The sequence below is a fragment of the Podarcis raffonei genome, chromosome 15, assembly GCF_027172205.1.
Source record: "Podarcis raffonei isolate rPodRaf1 chromosome 15, rPodRaf1.pri, whole genome shotgun sequence".
NCBI lineage: Eukaryota > Metazoa > Chordata > Lepidosauria > Squamata > Lacertidae > Podarcis > Podarcis raffonei.
Genome location: NC_070616.1, coordinates 59692 through 83529, shown reverse-complemented (window position 1 = coordinate 83529; position 23838 = coordinate 59692). Strand labels below are relative to the sequence as shown.

The window sequence follows — 23838 nt, the reverse complement described above, 5'->3', positions numbered from 1 at the left end:
TGCAGGAACAGGGGAGGTGATAATAAGGTGCCTCTTGGGGGATCACTTTCCCCCTCCTGCCCACCCCCAACAAACCCCCTTTGGCTTGGAAGCTGCTTTAGGCCGGGCCATTTATCCATCTAGCCCCATAATGTCTCCTCTGATGGACAGCGGCTCCCCAAGAAAGAGCAGCTTTCCTGATATCTTCCCAGGAGGTGCTGTGGTCCTTCTGTGTGCAAAGCTAGACTGAGACCCAAGCCTGCTGACAGGCATTATTCCTGATGCTGAAGGGGCTAGGAATGGTCAGAGGCAAGGAGAGGTGTCTTCAGAAGGGGCTTCAGCAGCTCCGGTGCAGAAATGCAGATTCCGAAGTCCATCCAGTTCTCAAAACACCTGCAGGAGGGCTTGGGGTGCCTGGCAGGATATATGTTGATGCCCAGGGAGGAAGGGACCTTCCAGCAACAAAGGAGGAGGGTGGGAGTTGGAGCCCAGCAACATCTAGTGCCAACTCCCCGCAAGGCCTGGGCTCTTTCCACAGAGCTGCCATGTTTGGAGAAGGGCTGTTGCTCAGTCTGACTCTGAGTGACCTTCTCCACACAGAGATGTCTGTCGATTGGCTCATTGCATTTAGAGAACGCTTTTTTGCAAGGCACCTGAGGTTCTTTACCATTTTAAATTATGAGAATAAGCAAATGCTGCAAGATATTTTCAGGCCAGCTTCCGGAGCTGGTGGCAGGAGCTCCCTGGCCTGGCCTCTGTCGCTTTTGCCCTTCTTCAGGACATCATCACTGGGCATCATCACTTCCCACCTTGGGATGACTCTGAGCGGGGGTGTTCAACTCAATGTCACCAGGGTGGGGGCCACTTCTCTCCCCGCAGGATTGAGTATGTGACGGTTACGCCCGAAGGCTTCCGGTACCGCAGCCACATCTTTCCCACGGTCAATGGGCTTTTCCGATGGTTCAAGGATCACTATCAGGATCCTGTGCCAGGTAATCCCAGTCCCAATTAGGGGACAAAATCGGGGTCAGCGAGAGGCTTCATGTGTATCATGGGGAGGCGGGAAAGGCGGCAGCCGTGAACCAGAAAGGCCGCTTCTGACAAAATAGCATGCCCCACTGCGGGGCAGGAAACAGGCTCAATGGCCCCTCCAACAGCACCCTAGGGCAGGGGTGGGGAGCCAGTGCCCTGCCCCCCCATTATGATATTGTTTGACTCCTTCCCATTGGCCATGCTGGCTGCAGTGGCAGATGGGAATTGGAGTCCAGCAACCTCTGGAGAGCGTCAGGTTCCCCCTCCGTGCCCTAGAGCCTTCTTCCTCCCTCCTTGGTTGTGAGCACATACTGGGACCTTGTGAGCCTGGGGTGCTGTCAGCTTTGAGAACAGGAGGTGCCTGTTGGAACTGGGCCTCCAACCTTCTGCTTCCTGTCTCCCGCTGAGGCAGCCTGGTGGGACGGCCACCCCCAAGTGGTGGTTATGGGGAGAGGAGGCCTGATGGGGCTGGCCAGCTGCTGGAGAGCCGATGGAGAGAGCTTTACTTCCCAGCCCTCTGACTGCCCTCATTCTGTTGCACGCTGGGGGGCGGCGGGGGGGGGGAGATGCCCCATGCGCAAGCAGACCACAGTCCACTTGTGCAGCGACTTGGTCAGATCCCCAGCCCCCTCAATTCACCTCTCTTCCCACCCCCCCAGGAGTCACCCCCAGCAGCAGCAGCAGGACCAGGACTCCGGCTTCCATCAACGCGACTCCTGCAAACATCAACCTGGCAGGTGAGTCCCCTCTACCGCCGCCTCCCCTGCTTTTCCCGCCTGCTCTTGGCGTCTTTGCTCACGGGCTCCGCCTCGCTTCTGCCCCACAGACCTGACCCGAGCGGTGAATGCCCTGCCACAGAACATGACCTCGCAGATGTTCAGCGCCATCGCGGCCGTGACGGGCCAGGGGCAGAACCCCAACGCCACCCCTGCGCAGTGGGCCTCCAGCCAGTACGGCTACGGAGGCAGTGGCGGCGGGAGCAGCGCTTACCACGTAGGTGAACGCAGGAAGAGAGGGGACTGGGGGGCACCGGGTGGGGCTGCTCTAGACTCGTTCTTCTGGTTTTGGGGGCAGCACATCCCAGCCAGCGCTCAGGCTCCGGCTAAGGTAAGAATCATAGAGTTGGAAGGGTCCCCAATGGTCATTAGTCCAACCCCCCCCCCCCGGCCTGCTCTTGATTGTTCACACATCTGCCTTCCTTTGGGAAGGACGGTGGCTCAGCAGTACAGCATCTGCCTGGTGTGTGGAAGGTGCCAGGTTCCGTCTGGGTTGGGAGACAACCCCTGCCAGTCAGTGTAGGCAGCACTGAGCTAGATGGACCCAAGGTCTGGCTTGCTTCCTAGCTGGGCATTTTCTTTTCTCAAAGTGTGGATATCGCAGCGTTGCCTGCATGCGGGCAAGTGAGTAGCCCCCACTCTAAAGGAATGTGCTGGGGGGGGAGTATGGAGGAGGCAGGCTGGACGCTAGCGAGGGGGAAAGGACGTGAAGGACGCAGCTAAGCTGCCAGCGAGAAAAGGCTTAGCGGAGGAAGAATTTGCTGAGCCGACAGGCAGGCCGGCAGCGCTTGGCCGGCTGAGCTTGCTAATCGCCCGGCAGGCAGGGGCTGTGAGTGGAAGGGCCTCTGGTCCTCCCACTGACCTGGAATTAAGGGCACCTTCCTCCGCTCTTAATCCTGGCACCTCACAAACACTTGGCAGTGCCCTGCGGAACGCAGTCAGGAGAAGGGGCTGCATCTCGGGCAGAGGGCTGGGGAAAAGACTTCCTGCCTGAAACTCCCCTGGAGAGATGCTGCCAGTCTGTGTAGACAGGGCTGAGCTAGATGGAGACAACATTCTGATTTGGTATAAGGCAGCCTCCTCTTAAATCGGCCTTTAAGGCAGAACCATGAGGACCAGGATGTTACATTTTTAGGGAAAGAGCAGCAGCTCAGGAGCAGAGCACCTGCTTCGCGTGCAGAAGGTCCCTGGCTCAATCTATTTTTACTCAGCGTTAACTGCTTTTCATTCTGAATTTTGAACGGCTGTAATGCACACTGGGATCTGCCAGAAAAGGGTGGGTTATAACGATGATGAGGGGCTGGGAGTGCCCCCCAACTTGAAGCCTTGCGGAGCTGCTGACTCGGCAGAAGGCAGCCTCCTTTGACCTCCCGTCTCTTGATGGCACACGGACTGGCTGGACGCAGAGGGATGGTGTGGGGAGCCCCCAACAGAAAAAGGCTCAGAGCCCGGGGAATGATGAGTGGGAGGAGAGGGAACATACTGGGAAGAGGAGGTTGAAACTGAAGGGGTAACAGTGGGCAAAAAGAATATTTGACAGAGAGCAGTCCAGACTTGGAGGCAGAAGAAGAAGCCAGTGGTCTCCCTCTCCCCCATGGCCTCCCCGAACCAGAAGAGGCATGAAGAGGGAGAAGCAGAGGCAGGTGCATTGGCATAGTCTCAGATTGCTTGTGAGGGACCTGGTGGGGGAGGGAGGTTTAGGCAGATGTGGGAAAGCAGGGACCTCTTCCTCAGTCCCCACAACTGCCTCATAGGGGCAAGACCTACCGGAACCAGTTGCTGTGTTCACTAGGCCTGGCCTCCTGAGTCAACTTTGCTTCCTTGAATAAAGAGTTAACCTCACTGACACCTTGTGATTGATTGTTCACCTGCTCCTGACATCTGGCCGCCTGCGCCCATGACTGTGGCTCCACAAGCTCCTTTTTGATGCTCCCACTCAGCCCTTTTCGCCATTGGCTAATCTGTCCTTTAATCTCTTTGTCTCTCTCTCTTGTCCCAGGTCTTCACGACTCCTGCCCAGCAGCCGGTGGCCACCCCGCTTCTGACCCCCAGCTACTCCTACACGACCCCCAGCCAGCCCATCACCACCCCCCAGTACCACCAGCTCCAGGCCAGCACCACGCCCCAGTCCACCCAGTCTCAGCCCCAGTCCCAGCCGTCCTCCAGCTCAGCACAGAGGCAGCAACCCAAGTGAGTGCTGCAAAAAGGCTCCTTGCTTTATTATTTACTTTAATGACGTTGCATTTCTATCCCACCTTTTCCTCCAAGGTGGGATAGAAATCTTTGGGGAGATTTGTAGAACACCTGGAGAGGGAAGGCTGGATTAAAACAAGCACTTTTTTCAAAACCAAAAATTAAAAACAATGGCAGGCACCTCTTTAGAAGAGACACTCCCCCCCCCTATGTTTTGTGTGCATTTCAGTCTCTCTCACAGTCTCCTCCAAGGCAGCGCTCACCTGCTGCAGGTGCTTGCCTCACCTGAGGCGCTGGCTTCTTTCAGAGTCGTCTTTAGACAGGTGTGCGTTTTGTGCAGGTGGAGCTGATCGGCTGAGGCTCCTCCTCTTCACTGGCGCAGGAGAAATCAGAGCAGGAGAAACCAGATTTCTTTCAGCGGGAGGGCAGCCCCTACGGTGGGGGCTTTGCTTCCTGCTGGGGCCAGAAGTCTAGGTTCAATCCCCAGTGGCAGAGGCTGCAGGTGAGGCTGCAGGTGTCCCCTGCCTAAAACCCTGGAGAGCCATGGCTGCTGGTCAGAGTAGACAACACTGAGCAAGGCTCAGTATAAGGCAGCTTCCTATGTCCGTATTTAAATCAGTACTTAATTCAGAACAATGAATCCTGCCATATCTTTAGGGCCAGGGCACTTTATTTGCATGCAGAAAGCTCTGAATTCCGTTTCCAGCAGTAGCATCTCCAGGTAGGGCTGAGGAGGGACCCTCTGCCTGGAACCTTTGACATAGCTCTGGTGTCCTGCACCAAGAGCTCCAGACACACAGCACTCTCTGGATCAGCCCAGCGTTCGAAACGCCCATTGTTCTAGGCGCATTTTGCGACAGGGAATTCGCGCGAGTAGTTTCTGAGCTCTGAGGAGCAGTACTGCGCCTAAGATTTCAGGTTAAAACTGCAGACTGGAAGGAAAGAAGGACATTTTTCTGCCTCCCCACTTCCAGCCAGTCTCTGAAGACAGGAGAAGAAACCCCCTTAAGTGATGGGCATTGGAAGGACTGGGCCGTGTGAAAAATGAGCATAATAGTTTAGCTGCAGTTCATTCATTCTCAGCTTTGCATTCTTGTTATTTAAAAAAGTGCGCCTAGACATTCTGCTGTTGCTCCCGTAACTCCGGTTTAAGGTTCCCTTTAGCCTCCAGCTTTCCTCTCTCCGTTTCTAACACTGGATTGGCCTGTTGTTGACCTCCTTCCTCTCTCCCTCCCTGTCCAGGTCCAGCAGCCACACGGCCATCGACTGGGGCAAGATGGCGGAGCAGTGGCTGCAGGAGAAGGAGGCTGAGCGGAGGAAGCAGAAGCAGCGGCTGACCCCCCGCCCCTCGCCCAGCCCCATGATCGAGAGCACGCCCATGTCGGTCGCCGGAGACGCCACCCCGCTGCTAGATGAGATGGACCGGTAGTCCTGCTCCCCTCACTGCCGCTGGAGACCCCCTCTCTCCCTCCTGCCGGCTGGCCACCTCTCTCGGGGTCTTTGTTTCCTTTGCACTGGACACTCGAGGCATGTGCCAGGGACGCTGGGCAGCGCCCTCCTTGTGGGTTGGAGAGGAGAGGCCCTTGTGTATATACTGGCAGCGGAGGCAGCCTTTCTGCTGGGCGGGGCGCCAGTCCTGACTCGGCCCTCCCGCTGCTCTTCTGCGCTTTGCTCTCGCAGCCGGCGTCAGCCGGTCCTCCCGCCAGTGATGTTCTCTTTTTCCGAAACTGCCCCTGGAGTGCTGGCCAGATCCGGCTGTGTGGAGGAATAAAACCTTTGGGATTGGGGGGGGGGGCAAGGGGTTCCAGGAGAGGGGCTCTGCCAGTGACTGGGCCAGGGTTTGCTCTCTCAGTCTCTCTCTCTCTGTGTGTGTCTGTCTGTCTTTCTCTCCCTCCTTCTTCGCTCGTTGCCTGTATTTGTACGTATGGAAAGGGCTTTGCATTTGCCCAGCCCCCTGGCATGCCAGGGCGAGGGGGGGCGCTCTGTGGCTGGAAGAGAATCCAGCCTTCCTCGCCCATCAGCTGGCTTTTCCTTGGCACACCCTCTCCGGGACAATATTTATTCAGTTGTGTTACTTTTCAAAAAAAATGAGACTGCAGAGTTGAACCTGGGGCGACCGCGGCTTTTGTTTAGGAGCTGCAAAGTACCGGGAGAGTGAGAGTTTTGCGGCGGCCTGAATGCCAAGTAGTGCTCCCCCCCCTTTACCCACCCCACTGCCCCCCCTCCGCTCACTCCCAACAACACCGAGGAATAAATAGTGTTTCTACTGAACCTTTGTGGAGGTTTTCTCTCTCCTTGCTTGCCAGCCAAAGAGGGCAGAGACTGAGTCTGACTGGACTCCCTTGCACAAAACCCAGGGCCAAAGCGGGGGCAGTGGGGAGGTTGTGTGTGAGGGGCGGGAGGGGATCTGTGGGGTGGGAGGAACTGGCTTGTGGGGGAGGGGACTCTGGAGATGCAGGGATTTAAGTGCCTTTCTTTTCTGCCCAGTCTCCTCCGGGTGGGGGGCTGGGGACAGTTCACAAAGCCCCCACAACTGTGCCAGCCCTGCGGGGGTGGACAAAGGCTCTGCCTCAATTCCTGGGTGGTGGATCAGGGCCAGGCCATGCCTGCCATTTCTCTCCTTCCTCCCCAACCCTTTCCGTCCCCTTTGGGCCTGGTCCCTGGAGCTGTTCTGTGCAGCGGGGGGGGGGCATGCTCCTCTTGCCTTGTGCTCTGGACCCCCCAGCAGGTGGAGTCGCTTTGTCGCTTTGTGACTTCTCCTCTCGACAATGAAATCCTTGCTCTTTGGGGTGGCTGTGTGGCTGCTCCTGGGAAGCCAGGAGGAGTCTTTGCCTCTAAGCACCATCTCTGCCAGAAGCTGTTTCCTCTCCTTTTCACTCTCATAATCTGGCTGACCTTCCCCAACCCACCCCGGTTTTCTCACTGTGATTTGCACAGCACTGGATGTTGCCACAATTCCCCCCCCCCCCCCGCCCAGCATCCCTAGAATTGCTGCTTTCCATTTTGTTTCTTAAAAGGAACTTTCCCAAGCAATGACTAAAAAGCCCGCTGTCCCACCTCTGCCAGCTGTTCCCCATTCGTCTCTTTGGACGGGCCTGCTCTGGCATCCCCGCCCACTTGGTCTGCCTTGAAGCTGCCCGATTCTGCTCCATCCCTGCGTTTTCGGGGTGAGCCTGGAGCAGTTCTGCTGTTCCTGCCTAGAGGCAACAGCAGCTGCCTGTGGAGTCTCTGCAGGATCCCTGTTGCCTCATGCGAGGCACGAAAGGGCACTCCCATCCTTTCAGAAACAGGGCAGGCATCTCTGAGGACGCCACCCCAATCTGAACTCCTGCAGTCTAAACATAAGCCTATAAGCTTTTAATATTTAATGCTGTATGGTTTTTAACACTCAATTGGAAGCCGCCCAGAGTGGCTGGGGAAACTCAACCAGATGGGCGGGGTATAAATAATAAATTATTGTTATTATTATTATTATTGACATGTAATAGGGAGTCTCTGGACTGCAGTGGAGCTCAACTGGAAGTATTTGCCTTCCTGCTCAGAGTGGCTCTTCAGAGGTGGTTGAGAAACCCAACAAGGTGGGAGAGTGAAGACCAGATAAGCAGGGTGGTAGGAAAAGATGGGGAAAGGCTCAGGCCCATCAGGAAGGGTCCTGGCTTGGTGGTGGGGCCAGAGCCCGGGGGTAATCCCTGCCAGAAAGCCTGGAGGGCTTCTGCCAGTCAGGGGTGATGGGAGTTGTAGTCCAACAACATCTGGGGACCCACAGGTTGAGAACCGCTGGTTTAGACAATGCTGGGGTGAATGGACCAATGATCTGACTCCATAAATGGCAGTTTCTTGGATTCCCAATCAAATCACCCCTTTATGCAGACCATGAGGACTGCGAACTTCATTTTGGGCGGGGAGTGCCACAGCTCTGTAGCAGAGTATCTGCTTTGCATGCAGAAGGTCCCAGGCTCTGCCCCTGATGGCATCTGCAGTTAAGGCTGGGACAGAGCCCTGCCTGAAACCCTGGAGATGCATTGCTGCCAGCAGACAACACTGTGCTGCCAAGGAGGCTTTGGGTGCGAATCCTGCCAACTCTAGGGTTCTGAAATTCTAGATGGAACAAATCTGACTTGCTGGAAGACAGCGTCCTTTGCAACCAGACAAATCTTTGGCCGCAGGTCCCTAGGGAAAGAAGGAAGGCCTGGAAGCAGAGAAACTGTAAATCAAAGGTGTAAAAATGCTGGAAATTTGAGAGCATGGGCTTTAAAGGCTGCTTCTGTTGGCAGAATCTCTTTCCTTTCTTGTCTGGGAGCAGCAACCTTGATTTCCCCTTCGTATCCAGAACACCAGTGGCCTTTCATGAAGAAGCCAGAGAACGCGAGGAGTGCTCAGCAGGCAGACCATTCCTACCCAGAGCCTCTCAAGGAAGGGATACCAGTTGGCCTCCACCTGTGAGAGGTCAGCATCTGGGGAGGCAGACCCCCTCCTGAAGTGTGGGGAAATGAGCCAAACGTGCATATCCTTTGGTGGGCCCTTCCAACTCTTCGATTCTAAGGGTCCCACCACATCCTGAATGCACTTGGTACTTGGTGCAGGATTCTGCAGCCTGAGAACCATACCTGGGTCACAACACCAAAAAAACCATGTTCTGGTCCTTTAGATTTAGCTAAGGACATCACAAAGGATGAGATTCACAAGCTGCTTTATTTTTCATCATAACATCATAGCATAGGAAGGGACTGTCTGCATTGCAATCCCTTGCAATGCAGACATTGATGCTAAAGGACTCCCAAGTGGAAACAAAATTTTAAAAAAAAAAAATCCTTCCAGTAGCACCTTAGAGACCAAGTTTGTTATTGGTATGAGCTTTCGTGTGCAGGCACACTTCTTCAGATACACGAAGGCTCATGCCAACAACAAACTTTTTTGGTCTCTAAGGTGCTACTGGAAGGAATTTTTTTTTTAATTGTGTTTTGACTATGGCAGACCAACAGGGCTACCTACCTGTAACTAGAACTCCCAAGTGTTCAGGATCAAGCTGTTTCTACCTGAGGACTGTCTGTCTGTCCTGGAAGAAACAAGCATTTCTGATCACTTACTCTCTTTATTTTGCAACAAACTGCAGCAGCGTCAGGGTTAGGGAGCCTTGGTCCAAAACACCTGGGGAGCGACATCAGGTTAGCACCAACTGGGCTTGAGGCTTGAGCCCTGAGGCCTTCTGCCTGCAGAGCAGCTGCTGTGCCCCCTTGGCAGAGCTATTGGGGTTTTGGGAGGTGGTCTCGTGTCCTGTTTTGCTTCTGCCACCTGGCAGACGAAATCCCGCAAAATGCAAGCAAACGGGTGCCAGTTTGCATGACTTGGCAGGATTTCATTCTTGAGTGCATGCATAGACTTCCTGGGGTGGGACACTTGGTGCCAGTGGACTTTGGCAGGCAAGCACCTTTTGACTGGGCGGGGTGGGTGCCAGGCACCCTCAGCTCCTCCAGACCCCCCCCCCACTGATGTTTCCCTGCCCTCCTGGAGTGGAGCACATAAGTAAAGTCAGGGTCTTTGGGCTTGATCTGATTCTGCCTGTTTATTACGCAGCCTGGACTGCGGAGATCTTGCCCCCCGAGTCTGGGTGGGGCAAATGCTGGGACCGTCCATCTCTCTCCCTGAGACGCCGCCTCCTCCCTTTCCTCTTCCTCGGAGGAGGCTGGACAGTGGGGGGCCTGGGGGTGGCCTTGGGCAGGGCAGTTGGCTCTCTGCCCCCTGGTTCGGCCAATCCCGCAGGGTCGTCGCCTAGGATGGCATTGAACAGATCTTCCTCCCCTAAGTCCAGACGCCCCACGGGGTCTTGGAAATCCACCTTGGCCGGCTCTTGCTCCACCAGCTGCTTTGGAAAGGCGGCGGGGTCCTCTCTCGCCGGATGAGGGACGGTCGCAGCCTTTGCCGCCAACGCCGCCTTCTTCAAGCCTTTCCCCCTTCTGCCTTTTCTTCCTTTGCCCTTGCCCTTCCGCTGCTTCTTGGGGGTGTCGCTGGGCCTGGCCTGGGGGGCAGGAGTGGTCCCAGCCACTGCCACAACAGGCGGGTCCGGCTTGCGGGGAAGAGGAGATGAACCCGCCAACAGACGGAAGGAGGTGGTGGTGGAAGACTTTGCCGGGGGCGGCTGGCGGGTTGCCAGCCCGTCTATGAGCCCCCCGCCGTATTCGTACAACACTGGATCTTGCGCCACAGCAACTGCCACGGTTGTGTAGTTCTTGCACCTGGCAAAAATTGAGCAGACACAGATAACCAGAAGTTGCAGGGATTCCCTGAGCACACAGGGGAAACTTCACAGGCTGGGGGCATCATTTTGGCTCGTTTCAAAGTAGGGATGCTGAGGACTAGAAAGCTGACCGCTTTTTAAAGCAGGGGTGGGGAATCCTGTGGTCTTCCAGGTGTTGCTGGACTTCAGGCCCTGTTAACCCCAGGGAGGGTGATGGGAGGTGAAGCCCAACAAATTTCCCCACCTCTGCTTTAAAATGAAAGAGGTCAAGTTTCTAGTCCTTGTGCTACCATTGCTTCAGAAGTCAGATGATTAGTTGGGGAGATGAGGTGTGTGTTTTAAGGCCTGGCAGTGCTTCTGGCACCCATAGCCACACACCTGTGACTATCACCAGCAGGATAAATTACATGCATGGAAAGAAAATGTGCATTCCCCCCCCCCATATTTGCATATAGCACATGTTTGCAGAATCTGGATTATTCTGGAGCAGGTTCCTTTTGTATCATTTTAAGGCCAAGTCCAGCCAGCCCTAGTTGCAGGCTTCCTTCTTGATAATTGATTTGAATAAAGTCTGATCCTCCCAGGTGAGTTTTGCAAAAGTGCTTTTGTAACTGTAGAGCATAGAAAAGATAAAGCCCACTAAAACCAAACTGCAGCTTTTCAAGCAATGATATAAAAATCACGTTAAAGAATTTAAAACGTGCAAGCTCATTGAAAACTGCGATTCTACCAGCGGAAAAGAAAACCAGGCAGCCTCTGTCTTGAATAAAAGCTAGGAATGGGGAGGGAGGCAACCAGGCCGGAATCCCCAGAGGGAGAAGAGTTGGACAGTATGGCATAGTGGTTAGAGTGTCAGACTAGGATCTGGGTTCAAATCCCCCTGCACTCAGCCATGAAGCTCCCTGGTTGTGACTTGGGCCAGTCACTGTCCTTCAGCCTAATCTACCTTGCAGGGTTTTAAGTGCAATAAGAAAATAGCATACAAATCATAATCAACAACAACATCCCCTCTGCTCATTTCTTCCCTTGTTTCCCTCTGCATTCAAAGCAGCCTCTCCCAACTCCCAGCCCCTCTGTTTGTGCTTTGATGGAAAAGCCTGCTCTGTTCTGCTGCGGCAATAATAGCAGAGCCGTTCCTTGAGCACTCATCCTGCTTCTGTTGCTCAAGTTTGAAGAGGAGGTTGCTGGGGGCAGAGAAGGAACTAAGAGCCGCTTACCAGACGTAGAGATAAGGCTCCACACATTGCTCTTTGTAGGCAAACTCAAAGCAAGGCACTTGGATGACGTTAAAGAAGGCCTGGCCCACCACGCGGGAGGCTGTGTCGTTCACGGCTCGCAGGCATGCCTTTAACCTATAAAAGGATGGCGGAGGGGTTTCCATTTCACTTTAGGATAAACATCTAGCTTTTCCATTTGAAAAATCCCAAGGGGGCTCCCAAAACACATCCTTTTAATTTTTGTATTTTATTTTTTTTTAAACCCACACTAACCTTCTGTTGTGCATTGCAGAGGGTTGGACTGGATGACCCCTGGGTTCCCTTCCACCTCTACAGTTCTGTGCAGTTGGGAATTGAACCTGGGCCCTTCTGCATGCAAAGCTGGAGCTCAAACCCTGGCAACTCCCTGACGTCTTGGTCTTGTGTTGTTTGAGGTTTTCTATGTTCTAACACACAATAGCTGCACAGATTTCAGTCGCCTTATCTGGGCTGGCCTTGAAGATCTGGGTGTTTGGAAGAAATATATGGAGGGGGAGGCAGGGTTGAAGAGGGGCTCCTTCTCACTTTTGGAAACTGCAGGGCCGGAGTTTTGCACGAGAGGCAATAGCTCAGTTGGTTAGAGTGTGGTGCTGGTAACCTGCTAAGGTTGTGGGTTTGATCCCCGTATGAAACAGTTGCCTATTCTTGCATGGCACTACCATCACTACCAGGACGCGGGTGGTGCTGTGGGTTAAACCACTGAGCCTCTTGGGCTTGCCGATCGGAAGGTCGGCGGTTCGAATCCCCGCGACAGGGTGAGCTCCCGTTGCTCGGTCCCTGCTCCTGCCAACCTAGCAGTTCGAAAGCGCGTCAAAGTGCAAGTAGATAAATAGGTACCACTCCGGCGGGAAGGTAAACAGCGTTTCCGTGCGCTGCTCTGGTTCTCCAGAAGTGGCTTAGTCATGCTGGCCACATGACCCGGAAGCTGTACGCCAACTCCCTTGGCCAGTAAAGCGAGATGAGCGCCCCAACCCCAGAGTCGGCCACGACTGGACCTAATGGTCAGGGGTCCCTTTATCTTTCCCATCACTGCCATTCTGTGGTTCTGTGTTTTGGGGGCCCTGCAGAAACTTCCTCCCAAACCCCGCCCCTCCCTTCCGCTCACCTGTTATCGCAGTCGCAGTGGCTGATGGTGTGCCATCGGAAATTGCGGTACCCGTACTTGTAGGTGAAAGGGTGGATGACGTGCTGGCAGTGGTCGTGTTCCCGGCAGCACCTGTCCGTCTCCTGGTGAGCTCCTGAAAGAGAGTAGGAGGGATTGGAGGGCGGCAGGTAAAATTAAGAAGACCAGCCTAGGTATGGCTTTAGAAACACTGGCTCCCCAAGCTCATCCCCTCTGTCCCCTGCCCTACCCCGAAAAAGCATCCTTCAGAATAGCAGCATGCATGACCCACTGAGGTAGAGGGCGACACAGTAAAATTCGCAACAGGAACAATAATAGAGTTGGGAGGGACCACCAGGGTCATCTAGTGCCCAGTGTGGAGATCAAACGCACAACCCTGAGCTTAGGAGTCCCATGCTCTGCTGACTGAGCTATTCCTGCTATCGACTGCATGTCTATTCAAAATCCACTTTAACTACTTAGTTTGGTTAATTCACCAAAACTGATGAACTTGATGAGCAATGCCAGCTTTTCAAAGTCTGAGAGTTGCTTGCACCTCCAGCGCTTCTTGCTGCCCCCTGGCATCTTAGCTGCCCCCAGGTAATCCCACAGTCCCTCTAGGGGCACTGCCACCCTCCCTGGTCCAAGCCAAGCAGCTGCCCTTTGGGCTCCTCCTCCGGTCAGCCCCCATCATCATCATCATCATCACATAGCTGTGGTCACAGGAGGACACAGGATGGCCCTCTGTCCTGGATGCTTTAGCGGAGAATTCCTGTATTGTAGAGTTGGAAGGGACCCGAAGGGTCATCTAGTCCAGCCCCCTGAAATACAGGAATTCTCCGCTAAAGCATCTCTGACAGATGGCCACCCAACCTTTGCTTAAAAACCTTCAGGGAAGGAGTGTCCACTCTTCCTGTCGGAAAGTTCCCCCTGATGTTTAGTCAGAATTTCCTTTCTTTCTTGCAACTTGAAGCCATGGGTGCGAGTTCAAGGCGGAGTAGCATGGTTCTCCCGACCACAACCCTGTGAGGTAGGTCAGGCTGACAGAGGCAGTGTCTGCTCCAAGCACACCCGATGAGCTCCATGGCGGAGTGGGGAATTCGAACCCTGGTCTCCCAGGCCCTAGCCCGACCCTCTAAGCACTACGCCACACTGCCTCTCTTAAACATTGCGCTGTTCCATCCTTCCAGTCTTCAGGATGGAAGGATGGAAGACTGAAGAAACCCCAACTAAAGAATCCTGGCAAGAAAAATTGATGGACTATGCAGAACTGGCAAAACTGACATATAAGCTACGGGACAAGGATAACTGTGACTTTAAAGATGAATGGGAACCCTTTACAAAGTACTTGAAGCGAACTGGACTCCTTGGCTGGTTTTGAATAAACATTCACAAACCTTTTATTGATAAGCAGCTAAATAGTTTGAGGATCTATACAACTGTGTAACATGCAGAAAATAGCATTTTTAGAGAAATCAAAAGACTGAAACTGAGGGAAGTCGGGGGGTGGGTGGGTTCTGTGGGGGGAGGGAGGAAAAATGGGGGGGTTAAGGATCATATGTTTCTGGATAATATGTTTTGTTTTAATTTTGAATAAAGAAGTTATTTAAAAAACAAACAAACAAACATTGCGCCGTTCCATGTATCCGGAGGGCGCCAAGTTGGCGAAGCAAGAGGCTCCTGGCTGGGCAAGCCCCCCTTCCTCCGTCCCCTCCCTCCCCGCGCCTTCTCCATCTCCCGTTAGTTACCCAGTTCTTCGTAGCTCTCCGCGATGTTGCCGGCTCCGCACCAGAGTGTCCCCGGGTAGGTGAAGCCGCGCTTGGTCCGGCGCCGGGAGGAAGCCTCTCTGCCGTCCGCGCCGTCGAGGCAGGCCGCCTTGGCTTCTTCCATCCCGGGGAAGTCGGGCTCCTCCGCCTCCTGCGCCCCCGCGGAACAGCGGCCCAGGAAGGCGGCCACCTCCCGGGGCTCCGCGGAGACGCTGCAGCCGCTCAGGCTGGCGCGTCGTCGGGGCGCCCAAGTGGCGCTCAGGAGCTCTTTCCCGTCGGACGCCTCCAAGCGGAGCACGCCGGCCGCCAGCGGGCTGCGGAGGACGCAGAGGGCCGCCGGGGGCCGGACCGGGCTGGATCCAGCCCCCGCCAGCAGCAGCAGCAGCAGCGGCAGCGACGTGCCAGGCATCGCGGCGGGAGCCACCGACGGAGCGGGCGGCGGCGGCTCGCTTTCAGCACCAGGGCGCAGAGACAGCGCCCGGCGCGCCCGGCGCCTTTTAAGCCCCGCCGTGCGGTGGCCTGATCCGCGGGGAGGGGAGGGGCCGGAGCCCTCCCTCCCTCCCTCCCTCTCTCTCCCCCGCTCCAAATCTCGACGGGCTCCCAGCTCTGGGAAGCAGAAAGCGCAGGCTTTTCTTAGTCAGGGTGGCGGACGTAGTTCTTCACTTGACAGCTGCGCTGGATGACTCAGCAGGTGCGTCTGGGCACCAGCGAGGAATCGTGGGGTGTTCGAGGCGGAAGAGACCGCAAAGGTCCAGTCCAATCGCCTGCAATTCAAGGAAGCACAGCCAAATGATCCTTGAATCATAGCTCATGGTTTTGGGCATACTTATAGTTTAGATTTCAAGAAAACACCCCAGTTGTGTCAGACGCAGGAGTATTCCTTGCCAGCTGTTGTGATGGTTCAGCTATAGGATGGACTAGCTCATGAGGTTGCCAAAGTCTTGGAGCCTCAGCTTCACGATCTGTCCTTCCAGTGAGCACTCAGGGCTGATTTCCTTCAGAATGGAGAGGTTTGATCTTCTTGCAGGTCTTCTTGGTAGGTTTCTGAATGAAACATCTGCTCTGGATCCATTCCAGTCCGGCTTCCGCGCTGGTCATGGGACCGAGACGGCTCTGGTCGCCCTAACAGATGATCTCCGCAGGCAGCTGGATCGAGGCGGGTCGGGGCTGCTGATTCTTCTAGATCTGTCAGCAGCCTTCGACATGGTCGATCACGAACTCCTGGACCACCGCCTTGCCGACGTGGGGATCCAGGGCACAGTCCTTCAATGGCTGCGCTCGTTTCTCTCTGGTCAGGGACAGAGGGTGGCGCTTGGGGGGGAATTGTCATCGCGCCACTCCTTGGTGTGTGGAGTGCCTCAGGGTGTGATTCTCTCCCCGATGCTTTTTAACATCTTTGTGCGCCCCCTCGCCCAGCTTGTCCGGAGTTTTGGGCTGGGTTGCCATCAGTATGCCGATGACACCCAACTCTATCTGTTGATGGATGGCCATCCTGACTCGGCCCCAGACACACTGACCAGATGTCTGGAAGCTGTGGCTGGATGGTTACGTGGGAGCCGGTTGAAGTTAAATCCTTCGAAGACAGAGGTCCTCTGGCTGGGACGGGACGATATGGGATTGAGGGAGCAACTCCCATCTCTTGCGGGGGTGCAATTAGTGCCAGCACCGTCCGTTAAGAGTTTGGGTGTAATCTTCGATACCTCCCTCTCTATGGAGGCGCAGATTACAGCTATAACAAAGGCGGCATTTTTTCATCTCCGCCAAGCTAAGCAGTTGGCCCCTTATCTCTCTCGCCCTGACCTAGCCACTGTGATCCACGCGACGGTCACCTCCAGACTGGATTATTGTAACTCGCTCTACGTGGGGCTGCCCTTGAGACTGACCCAGAAACTCCAGCGGGTGCAGAATGCCGCGGCGAGACTCCTTATGGGGTCTTCACTGCGAGATCACATTCATCCGGTACTATACCAGCTGCACTGGCTCCCGGTGGAGTACAGGATCAGGTTTAAGGTGCTGGTTTTAACCTTTAAAGCCCTATACGGCCTAGGACCCTCGTACCTACGGGACCGCCTCTCCTGGTATGCCCCACAGAGAAACCTACGGTCTGCAAATAATAACATCCTCAAGGTCCCAGGCCTCAGAGAGGTTAGGCTGGCCTCAACTAGAGCCAGGGCCTTCTCGGCTGCGGCTCCAATCTGGTGGAACGCTCTGTCACAAGAGACTAGGGCCCTGTGGGACCTGACATCTTTCTGCAGGGCCTGCAAGACAGAGTTGTTCCACCAGGCCTTTGGTCAGGGTGCAGCCTGACTCCCTCCTCTGGCAACCTGCACAGAATTTTGCTTAATCGGTTGCCATCAACTTGATTTTAATCAATTTTTATAATGAAATATTTTTAGAATGTTTGATTATTTGACTGTTTGATTATTTGATTGTTGTTAGCCGCCCTGAGCCCGGCTTCGGCTGGGGAGGGCGGGATATAAATAAAATTATTATTATTATTATTATTATTATTATTATTATTATTATTATTATTATTGCAGTCCATGGGACTCTCAAGAGTCTCCTCCAGCACCAGAATTCAAAAGCATCAATTCTTCAGCCATCAGCCTTCTTTATAGTCCAGTTCTCACTTCCATACATCACTACTGGGAAAACCATAGCTTTTACTATACGGACCTTTGTTGGCAAGGTGATGTCTCTGCCTTTTAAGATGCTGTCTAGGTTTGTCATTGCTTTTCTCCCAAGAAGCAGGCGTCTTTTAATTTCTTGGTGGTGGCACCTGCCCTGTGGAACACCCTCCCACCAGATGTCAAAGAGAAAAACAACTACCAGATTTTTAGAAGACACCTGAAGGCAGCCCTGTTTAGGGAAGCTTTTAATGTTTAATAGGTTATTGTATTTTAATAGTCTGTTGGAAGCAGACCAGAGTGGCTGGAGAAACCCAGCAAGATGGGTGAGGTATAAATAATAAATTATTATTATTATTATTATTATTATTATTATTATTATTATTATTATTAAATGTTATCAAAGCAGCATTGCAGGTCAACGATCAGATGCAGAGACGTCACATTTATCCAATGTGGAAATCGAGAACCGTCAGATGATAAAACACTGGGAGAATTAGCATTTCAGAGGCTGTTGGGAAGATGTTTGAACTTGGCACCTTGGAAGTCTCCACCCTACCTTCCACAGAGTTCCTCTCTTCACACTCTGAGCCATATTATTAATAATAAAATTTTCTTTATATCCCACCCTCCCCAGCCGAAGCCGGGCTCAGAGAGGCTAACAACAATAAAGTAACACAGCATTCTAAAACCAATACATTCGAAAATCAATTTAGAATCAAATTAATGGCAACCATTGGGCTAGAGTTCTGTGAGGATTACCAAAGGAGAGGGTCAGACTGTGCCTTGGCCAAAGGCCTGGTGGAACAGCTCTGTCTCGCAGGCCCTGCGGAAAAATGTCAAGTCCCACAGGGCCCTGGTCTTTTGTGACAGGTCGTTCCACCAAGTCGGGGCCAGTACTGAAAAGGCCCTGGCTCTGGTTGAAGCCAGCCTAACCTCCCTGTGGCCCAGGACCTCCAAGATGTTTTTATTTGAAGACCAAAAGGTCCTACATGGGACATACCAGGAGAGGCAGTCCCGTAGGTATAAGGGTCTTAGGCCGTATAGGGCTTTAAAGGTCAAAACCAGCACCTTGAACCGGATCCTGTAGTCCACCGGGAGCCAGTGCAGCTGGTATAACACCGGGTGAATGTGATCCTGCGGCAAGGACCCTGTAAGGAGTCTCGCTGCGGCATTCTGCACCCGCTGGAGTTTCTGGGTCAGCTTCAAGGGCATCCAGGGTGCATCCAGGGGAGCCTTTTGGGTGCCCTATGGGTGCACCTATGGGTGCAAGAAGATCCAACCTCTCCATTCTGAAGGAAATCAGCCCTGAGTGCTCCCTGGAAGGACAGATCCTGAAGCTGAGGCTCCAGTACTTTGGCCACCTCATGAGAAGAGAAGACTCCCTGGAAAAGACCCTGATGTTGGGAAAGATGGAGGGCCCAAGGAGAAGGGGATGACAGAGGATGAGATGGTGGGACAGTGTTCTCAAAGCTACCAGCATGAGTCTGACCAAACTGCGGGAGGCAGTGGAAGACAGGAGTGCCTGGCGTGCTCTGGTCCAGGGGGTCACGAAGAGGCGGACACGACTAAACAACTAAACAACAACATGGGTGCAGGTCCAGGCCGGCAGCCTTTCTCCCCCTGGCGCAGCCTGAGGACGAAAGGGTTAGCTCTTCAGCAGCTTCCTTCCCTCCTGCTGCTCCTGGGACTGACCGAGAGTTACCTCGGCAGCCCCCCCTTCTCGAATTCATGACTGGCTTCCAAGAGGGTGGGCTGAGGCCGGTCGCTGTGGCAACTGAGATGGGGTGATCTTGGAGGGCCCGTAGGACGCGGCCTCCTTTGGGATTCCTTTCTTTCAGGCCCCTTCGGGACAGAGCTCTTTGTCCAGAAAGCTGCGCCCGCCATCCCGGGTCAACGAGGTGACCCCCGCCTGCCCTGGTGGACTGGAGGGACCCCTGCAAGCCGGCTCTGGGGCTGAGCTGGTTTCTCCAGAAGTGTTCTAAGAAAGCCCTCTGTGTGTGTGGGTTTGTGTGTGGATCCTGGGGGAAGTTATGCAACCCACCTGCGTCTTGGGTTGGACAAAAATCTAAGGCTGCTTTGAATCCTAGAGTTGTAGCGCTGGAAGGGACCCGGGGGTCATCCATCCCTACCCGCTGGAATGCAGGGACCACAGCTGATCACAGCGCACATCAGGCCCCAGAAGGTGCAGTTCCCCTACAGAGGGGAGGAGGAAGAAAAGTTGCAGCATTGTGGAAGGAAAATAATAATTATAATAATAATAGTAATAAAAATAAATAAATAAATTTTATTTATACCCTGCCCTCCCCAACCAGAGGGACACGGGTGGCGCTGTGGGTTAAACCACAGAGCCTAGGACTTGCCGATCAGAAGGTCAGCAGTTCGAATCCCCGCAACAAGGTGAGCTCCCGTTGTTCGGTCCCTGCTCCTGCCCACCTAGCAGTTCGAAAGCATGTCAAAGTGCAAGTAGATAAATAGGTACTGCTCCGGCGGGAAGGGAAACGGCGTTTCCGTGCGCTGCTCTGGTTCGCCAGAAGCAGTTTAGTCATGCTGGCCACATGACCCGGAAGCTGTACACCGGCTCCCTCGGCCAATAAAGCGAGATGAGCGCCGCAACCCCAGAGTCGGCCACGGCTGGACCTAATGGTCAGGGGTCCCTTTACCTTTACCCCGGCCAGAGCCAGGCTCAGGGTGACTAACACCAATAAAATTACAATAAAGAAAATAATAGGGGGGATTTTAAAATGCAATTTAAAATGCAGCCTCATTTTAAAAGTAGCCCATAGATCAAGACCGTAAGGGGAGAGCAACATAAGGGTCAGACTGAGTCCAAACCAAAGGCCAGGCGGAACAGCTCTGTCTTGCAGGCCCTGCGGAAAGATGTCAAGTCTTTGCTGTTCTCCCTTCTCTCATCACACTAGAACTTGTGACCCCCAATGAAGCCGAATTTGGAAGGTTCAGGACAGATAAAGTCCTTCTTCACACAGCACAGAGTTAAACTACGGAACTCCCTGCCACCAACTAGGATGGCTTTTAAAAAGGATCAGACAAATTCATGGAAGAGAAGAGGGATATTGATGGTTTCTATTCAATGAGATAAATACCTAACTATGCAACTTTCGGAAGACATCTGAAGGCAGACTTGTATAGGGAAGTTTTTGATGTTTGATGTTTTATTATGCTTTTATATTTGTTGGAAGCTACTCAGAGGGGCTGGGGAACCCAGTCCGATAGGTGGTGTACAAATAATAAAATTATTATTATTATTATTATTATTAGCCACAATGGCTCTGCTCTGCCTCCACAATTGGAGCCAGCAATATTTCTCAATACCAGTTGCTAGAAACTGCAGGAGGAGAGAGTTGCTCTTGTGCTCGGATCCTGCTTGGTAGCTTCTGGCAGGCACAAGGGATATGCCACCTTGAGGAACCTGGAGAAAAAGTAGGGATAAAAACGCAATAAATAATGATAAATAATGATAAATTTGCTGCAACCCAGAATCTCTGAATCTCTGCTGGAGACACTGGTAAGATCCTGGAGGAGTTGTGGGGGTGTGTGACCCACAGCTGTGTGCAAGATGGAGAGGATCCCTTTCCCCCCAGCGGCCTTGGCTGAGCCCTGAGCTGCAAGGCTGGGCTGGCCATGCCCCTCTGCCAGGGGAGAGGCAGCGTGATTCACCCATTCAAGAGGTGCCCATTCACTCTGCCCAGGGAACAGACCCTGCATTGAGGTGGGAGCCCAGCCTCGGTGCCTTCTCATCCTGCCTTTTTTGTCTTCCCTGGGAAGACGCAGGCTCAGGCCTGACCCTGGCAGCACAGGGAGGCTGGCGCAGGAGTCCATGCCAGGAACCACCGGAGGGAGAGAGGTCCTAGAACTGTCGAGTTGGAAGGGATCCCAGGGGTCATCTAGTCCAACCCGCTGTATTGCAGGAATCACAGGTAAGGGGGTGGGAGGTGGTTAGGCGGACAGTGTGTTGGGTCCTGCTTCTGTGTTTCCCATGGGGACATCCAATCGGCCACTGGGAGGGCAGGATGTTGAATTAGAGGGACCCCCTTCGACTGGCTGCGCCCAGGCTTATCTATTGTGATAGCAGAACCTCCACACGTGAGAGCAGTCTACCTCTGAACACCATACAATGGGGAACAACAACTGGAGAATACTTTTGCCCTTCGAACCTGCTTGTGGACTTCCCTTTTGGGACTCTGGTTGCCCACTGTGAGAACAGGATGCTAGCCCTTTGGCCTGATCCAGCAACCTCTTCTGATGTCCTTATTTTATTCCAGCTGCTGGTGGTTCAGGAGTTCACTGACTGCATGTGTTTTTAATGAACTCCATGGCGGCTTTTGATCACAACGCATTTTTACTTAAGCTCCTCAGTTTCTTTCCATTTCATTCATTGCATTGATCTCCCACCTTTTCCCCCAAGAAAATCCACTTGGCATCTGGGGCTCTTCCCCTTTCAAGGCAGGTGCAGAGTCGGGCCAGTGAGAGGTGTGGCCTAAAGCAAGAGGGTGTGGCCTAAAGCAAGAGGGAGGAGGTGTGGCCTGAGGAGAGAGCCTCGCCAGGGGCCAGACAGAGGCCTCAAGGGCCACATTTGAACCCTGAGTCTGAGCTCTCCCACCTTTTAAGCTGGATGGGCCAATGATCATATAAGGCAGCTTCCAACATCCCCTTCTCCCCAAGTCCGCCTGCTTGCAGTCACTGAGTCCAGACCTTGGGATTTGTGTGTGTGTGTGTATTCTAGCAATTCTACCAGCCTCCTGTTCTCACAGTGGGATGCTGCTGGCGCTGTGGGTTAAACCAGAGCCTAGGACTTGCCGATCAGAAGGTTGGCGGTTCGATTCCCCGCCACGGGGTGAGCTCCCGTTGTTCAGTCCCAGCTCCTGCCAACCTAGCAGTTCAAAAGCACCTCAAAGTGCAAGTAGATAAATAGGTACCGCTCCGGCGGGAAGGTAAACGGTGTTTCCGTGTGCTGCTCTGGTTCGCCAGAAGCAGCTTAGTCATGCTGGCCACATGACCTGGAAGCTGTCTGTGGACAAATGCTGGTTCCCTCGGCCTATAGAGCGAGATGAGCGCCGCAACCCCAGACTCGGTCACGACTGGACCTAATGGTCAGGGCTCCCTTTACCTTACCTGTTCTCACAGTGGCCTCTCAGGTGCCCCAAAGGGAAGATGTCCACAAGCAGGACCTCAGCACATGAGCAACACTCTCCCCCTTGCAATTCCCCAAAACTAGCATTCAGAGGCATTTGCTGCCTCCAACGGGAGGGCGGGAGAAGAGGGGCATTGTGGCTGGCAGGCCCCGTTTAACAAAATTGTTTGCTTTAATATTTCTGCAAAGCTCAGTGAGCTCAGCCTCCTGCTCTGTCGACAAAGCCCTTTCTTGACGATGACTCTAGCAAGGAAGTGCAAGAGGAATAAATCTGCAGTTCTGCTGCGGGAGAGGAGAGACGGTCCACAGCCTCCTCTCTCGCTCTCCCCTACAGCTTAGGAGCTTCCCTGCTTGGCTCTGCCACTTCCAGACAGGACCCCCCTCTGCGCTGGCCTACTGATCTGAATTGTAAATGTGTTCCTTGAAACGCATTGTGTGCCGCAGGAGAAAAGCGAGGGGGTGTCCCTGGCAAGGCCTGCCTGGATTTCATCCCAGTAGTTCAGCGGAGCAAAGGATTGGCTGGTTCAGGGGGTGGCGGCTCCCCACCAAGTGCAAGCTCAAAAAAAAAAGAGGGTGCAGGATTCAGAAACATGCTAGAACCTGGCCCTGAGGGAACCAGAAGTCTGGTTTCCCCACCACCACCACCCCAAGAAAAACTGGGATCTTGTGAGACCTTGAAGCTTGCTCACTTTTCGGCAAAGAGTCCTGTGTAGGTTTGAAGTTTGCTCGCTTATCGACAAGGTGCACTACCACAGAGCTATGACCCTTTCCCTAAAAACAAAGTCAGGTTCCAGTCCACATGGTTATGAATAAAGGGTTAATTTAAAGAGGAAGCTGTCCTAATTTTTCACAGTCAGGTCCATCTAGCTCAGTAGTGCCTACACTGACAGGCAGAAGCAGCTTGTTGATATTTCAGAGAAGGGTCTTTTCCCAGTCCTGACTAGAGAGGCTGCCAGTTAGCTCGGGTGATTAGAGCATGGTGCTGATAACACCAAAATTGTGGGTTCAGTCTCCGTATGGGCCACTTGCATATTCCTGCATAACGGGGCGGGACTAGGTGTGTTATGTACTGAAGTTCTCACCCTGGGCCAGCAGGAGGATACTGTAGATAGTTCAGGTCCACATATGCAAATAAGGGATCAAAAGTGACGTTCAGTGATTGGATCGTTACAGAAAATGGTTACTGTTGCGTTCTAGTGGAGCTCTATATAAGCAGGCTGACTGAACCCTTCAGTTCAGTTCTGTCCTGGCCTGTGAATAAACAAGAGCTGTTTGAAGAATCGCTGTGTCGTCTGATATGTTCGCCCACAACTTAACAAGATGGCTCTGGGGTCCCCTCCAACTCTACAATTCTATGATTGAACCCGGGATCTTTTGCATTCAAACCCAATGCTCTGAGCTACAGCCCTCCCTGTAGTTCCACACCATTTCTCCCAGTCTGATCTGTTTCCTGGGCAGCCCCAGCCAGTCCAGACCCCATCAAACAATCTTGGGAGTTGTCTGGGTTGCCCCACTTTAGGATTAATCCCACAGGGCCCCATCGGCTATTGCTCTATGACCCACTGGCAGGGCCGGATTGAGGTTTGATGAGGCCCTAAGCTACTGAAGGTAATGGGGCCCTTTATATGTCCAGCTGTCCTTTGTCAACAACAAATTGTCACTGTTTTTTTGTGTTGAATATATGCTATACGGTAATTTATGGACCTAATAGGTATCTATT

The 23838-nt window shown here is 53.4% G+C and overlaps 2 protein-coding genes across 2 annotated transcripts in view; one reads left to right on the top strand and one right to left on the bottom strand.

Moving 5' to 3' along the window:
- The window catches only part of SUPT6H (SPT6 homolog, histone chaperone and transcription elongation factor), a 41226-nt gene extending 34975 nt beyond the window's left edge, over nucleotides 1-6251 (top strand). The window contains exons 33-37 of the mRNA XM_053366317.1: nucleotides 859-971; nucleotides 1671-1748; nucleotides 1838-2004; nucleotides 3787-3977; nucleotides 5223-6251. Of these exons, the coding sequence (XP_053222292.1) occupies nucleotides 859-971; nucleotides 1671-1748; nucleotides 1838-2004; nucleotides 3787-3977; nucleotides 5223-5409 (736 nt within the window). The 3' untranslated portion in view covers nucleotides 5410-6251. The remainder of the gene's footprint in view (nucleotides 1-858; nucleotides 972-1670; nucleotides 1749-1837; nucleotides 2005-3786; nucleotides 3978-5222) is intronic.
- A 3272-nt stretch (nucleotides 6252-9523) lies between these two features.
- On the bottom strand, nucleotides 9524-14847 carry PROCA1 (protein interacting with cyclin A1). Its single transcript, XM_053367124.1, has 4 exons — nucleotides 14322-14847; nucleotides 12577-12709; nucleotides 11433-11567; nucleotides 9524-10213 (listed from the first exon to the last, which is right to left on the bottom strand). Exons 1-4 carry the CDS (start codon nucleotides 14746-14748, stop codon nucleotides 9547-9549), a joined length of 1362 nt encoding a protein of 453 aa, XP_053223099.1. The 5' UTR covers nucleotides 14749-14847; the 3' UTR covers nucleotides 9524-9546.
- Between the last annotated feature and the right edge of the window lie 8991 nt (nucleotides 14848-23838).

What these genes read in the sequence shown, in the direction of transcription:
- PROCA1 (XM_053367124.1), bottom strand. Translation starts at nt 14,748, where the DNA reads ATGCCTGGCACGTCGCTGCCGCTGCTGCTGCTGCTGCTGGCGGGGGCT. An exon ending in GGAGAGCTACGAAGAACTGG is followed by an intron (nt 12,710 to 14,321) that starts GTAACTAACGGG and finishes ACTCTCTTTCAG; the next exon opens with GAGCTCACCAGGAGACGGAC. An exon ending in GAGCCTTATCTCTACGTCTG is followed by an intron (nt 10,214 to 11,432) that starts GTAAGCGGCTCT and finishes AATTTTTGCCAG; the next exon opens with GTGCAAGAACTACACAACCG.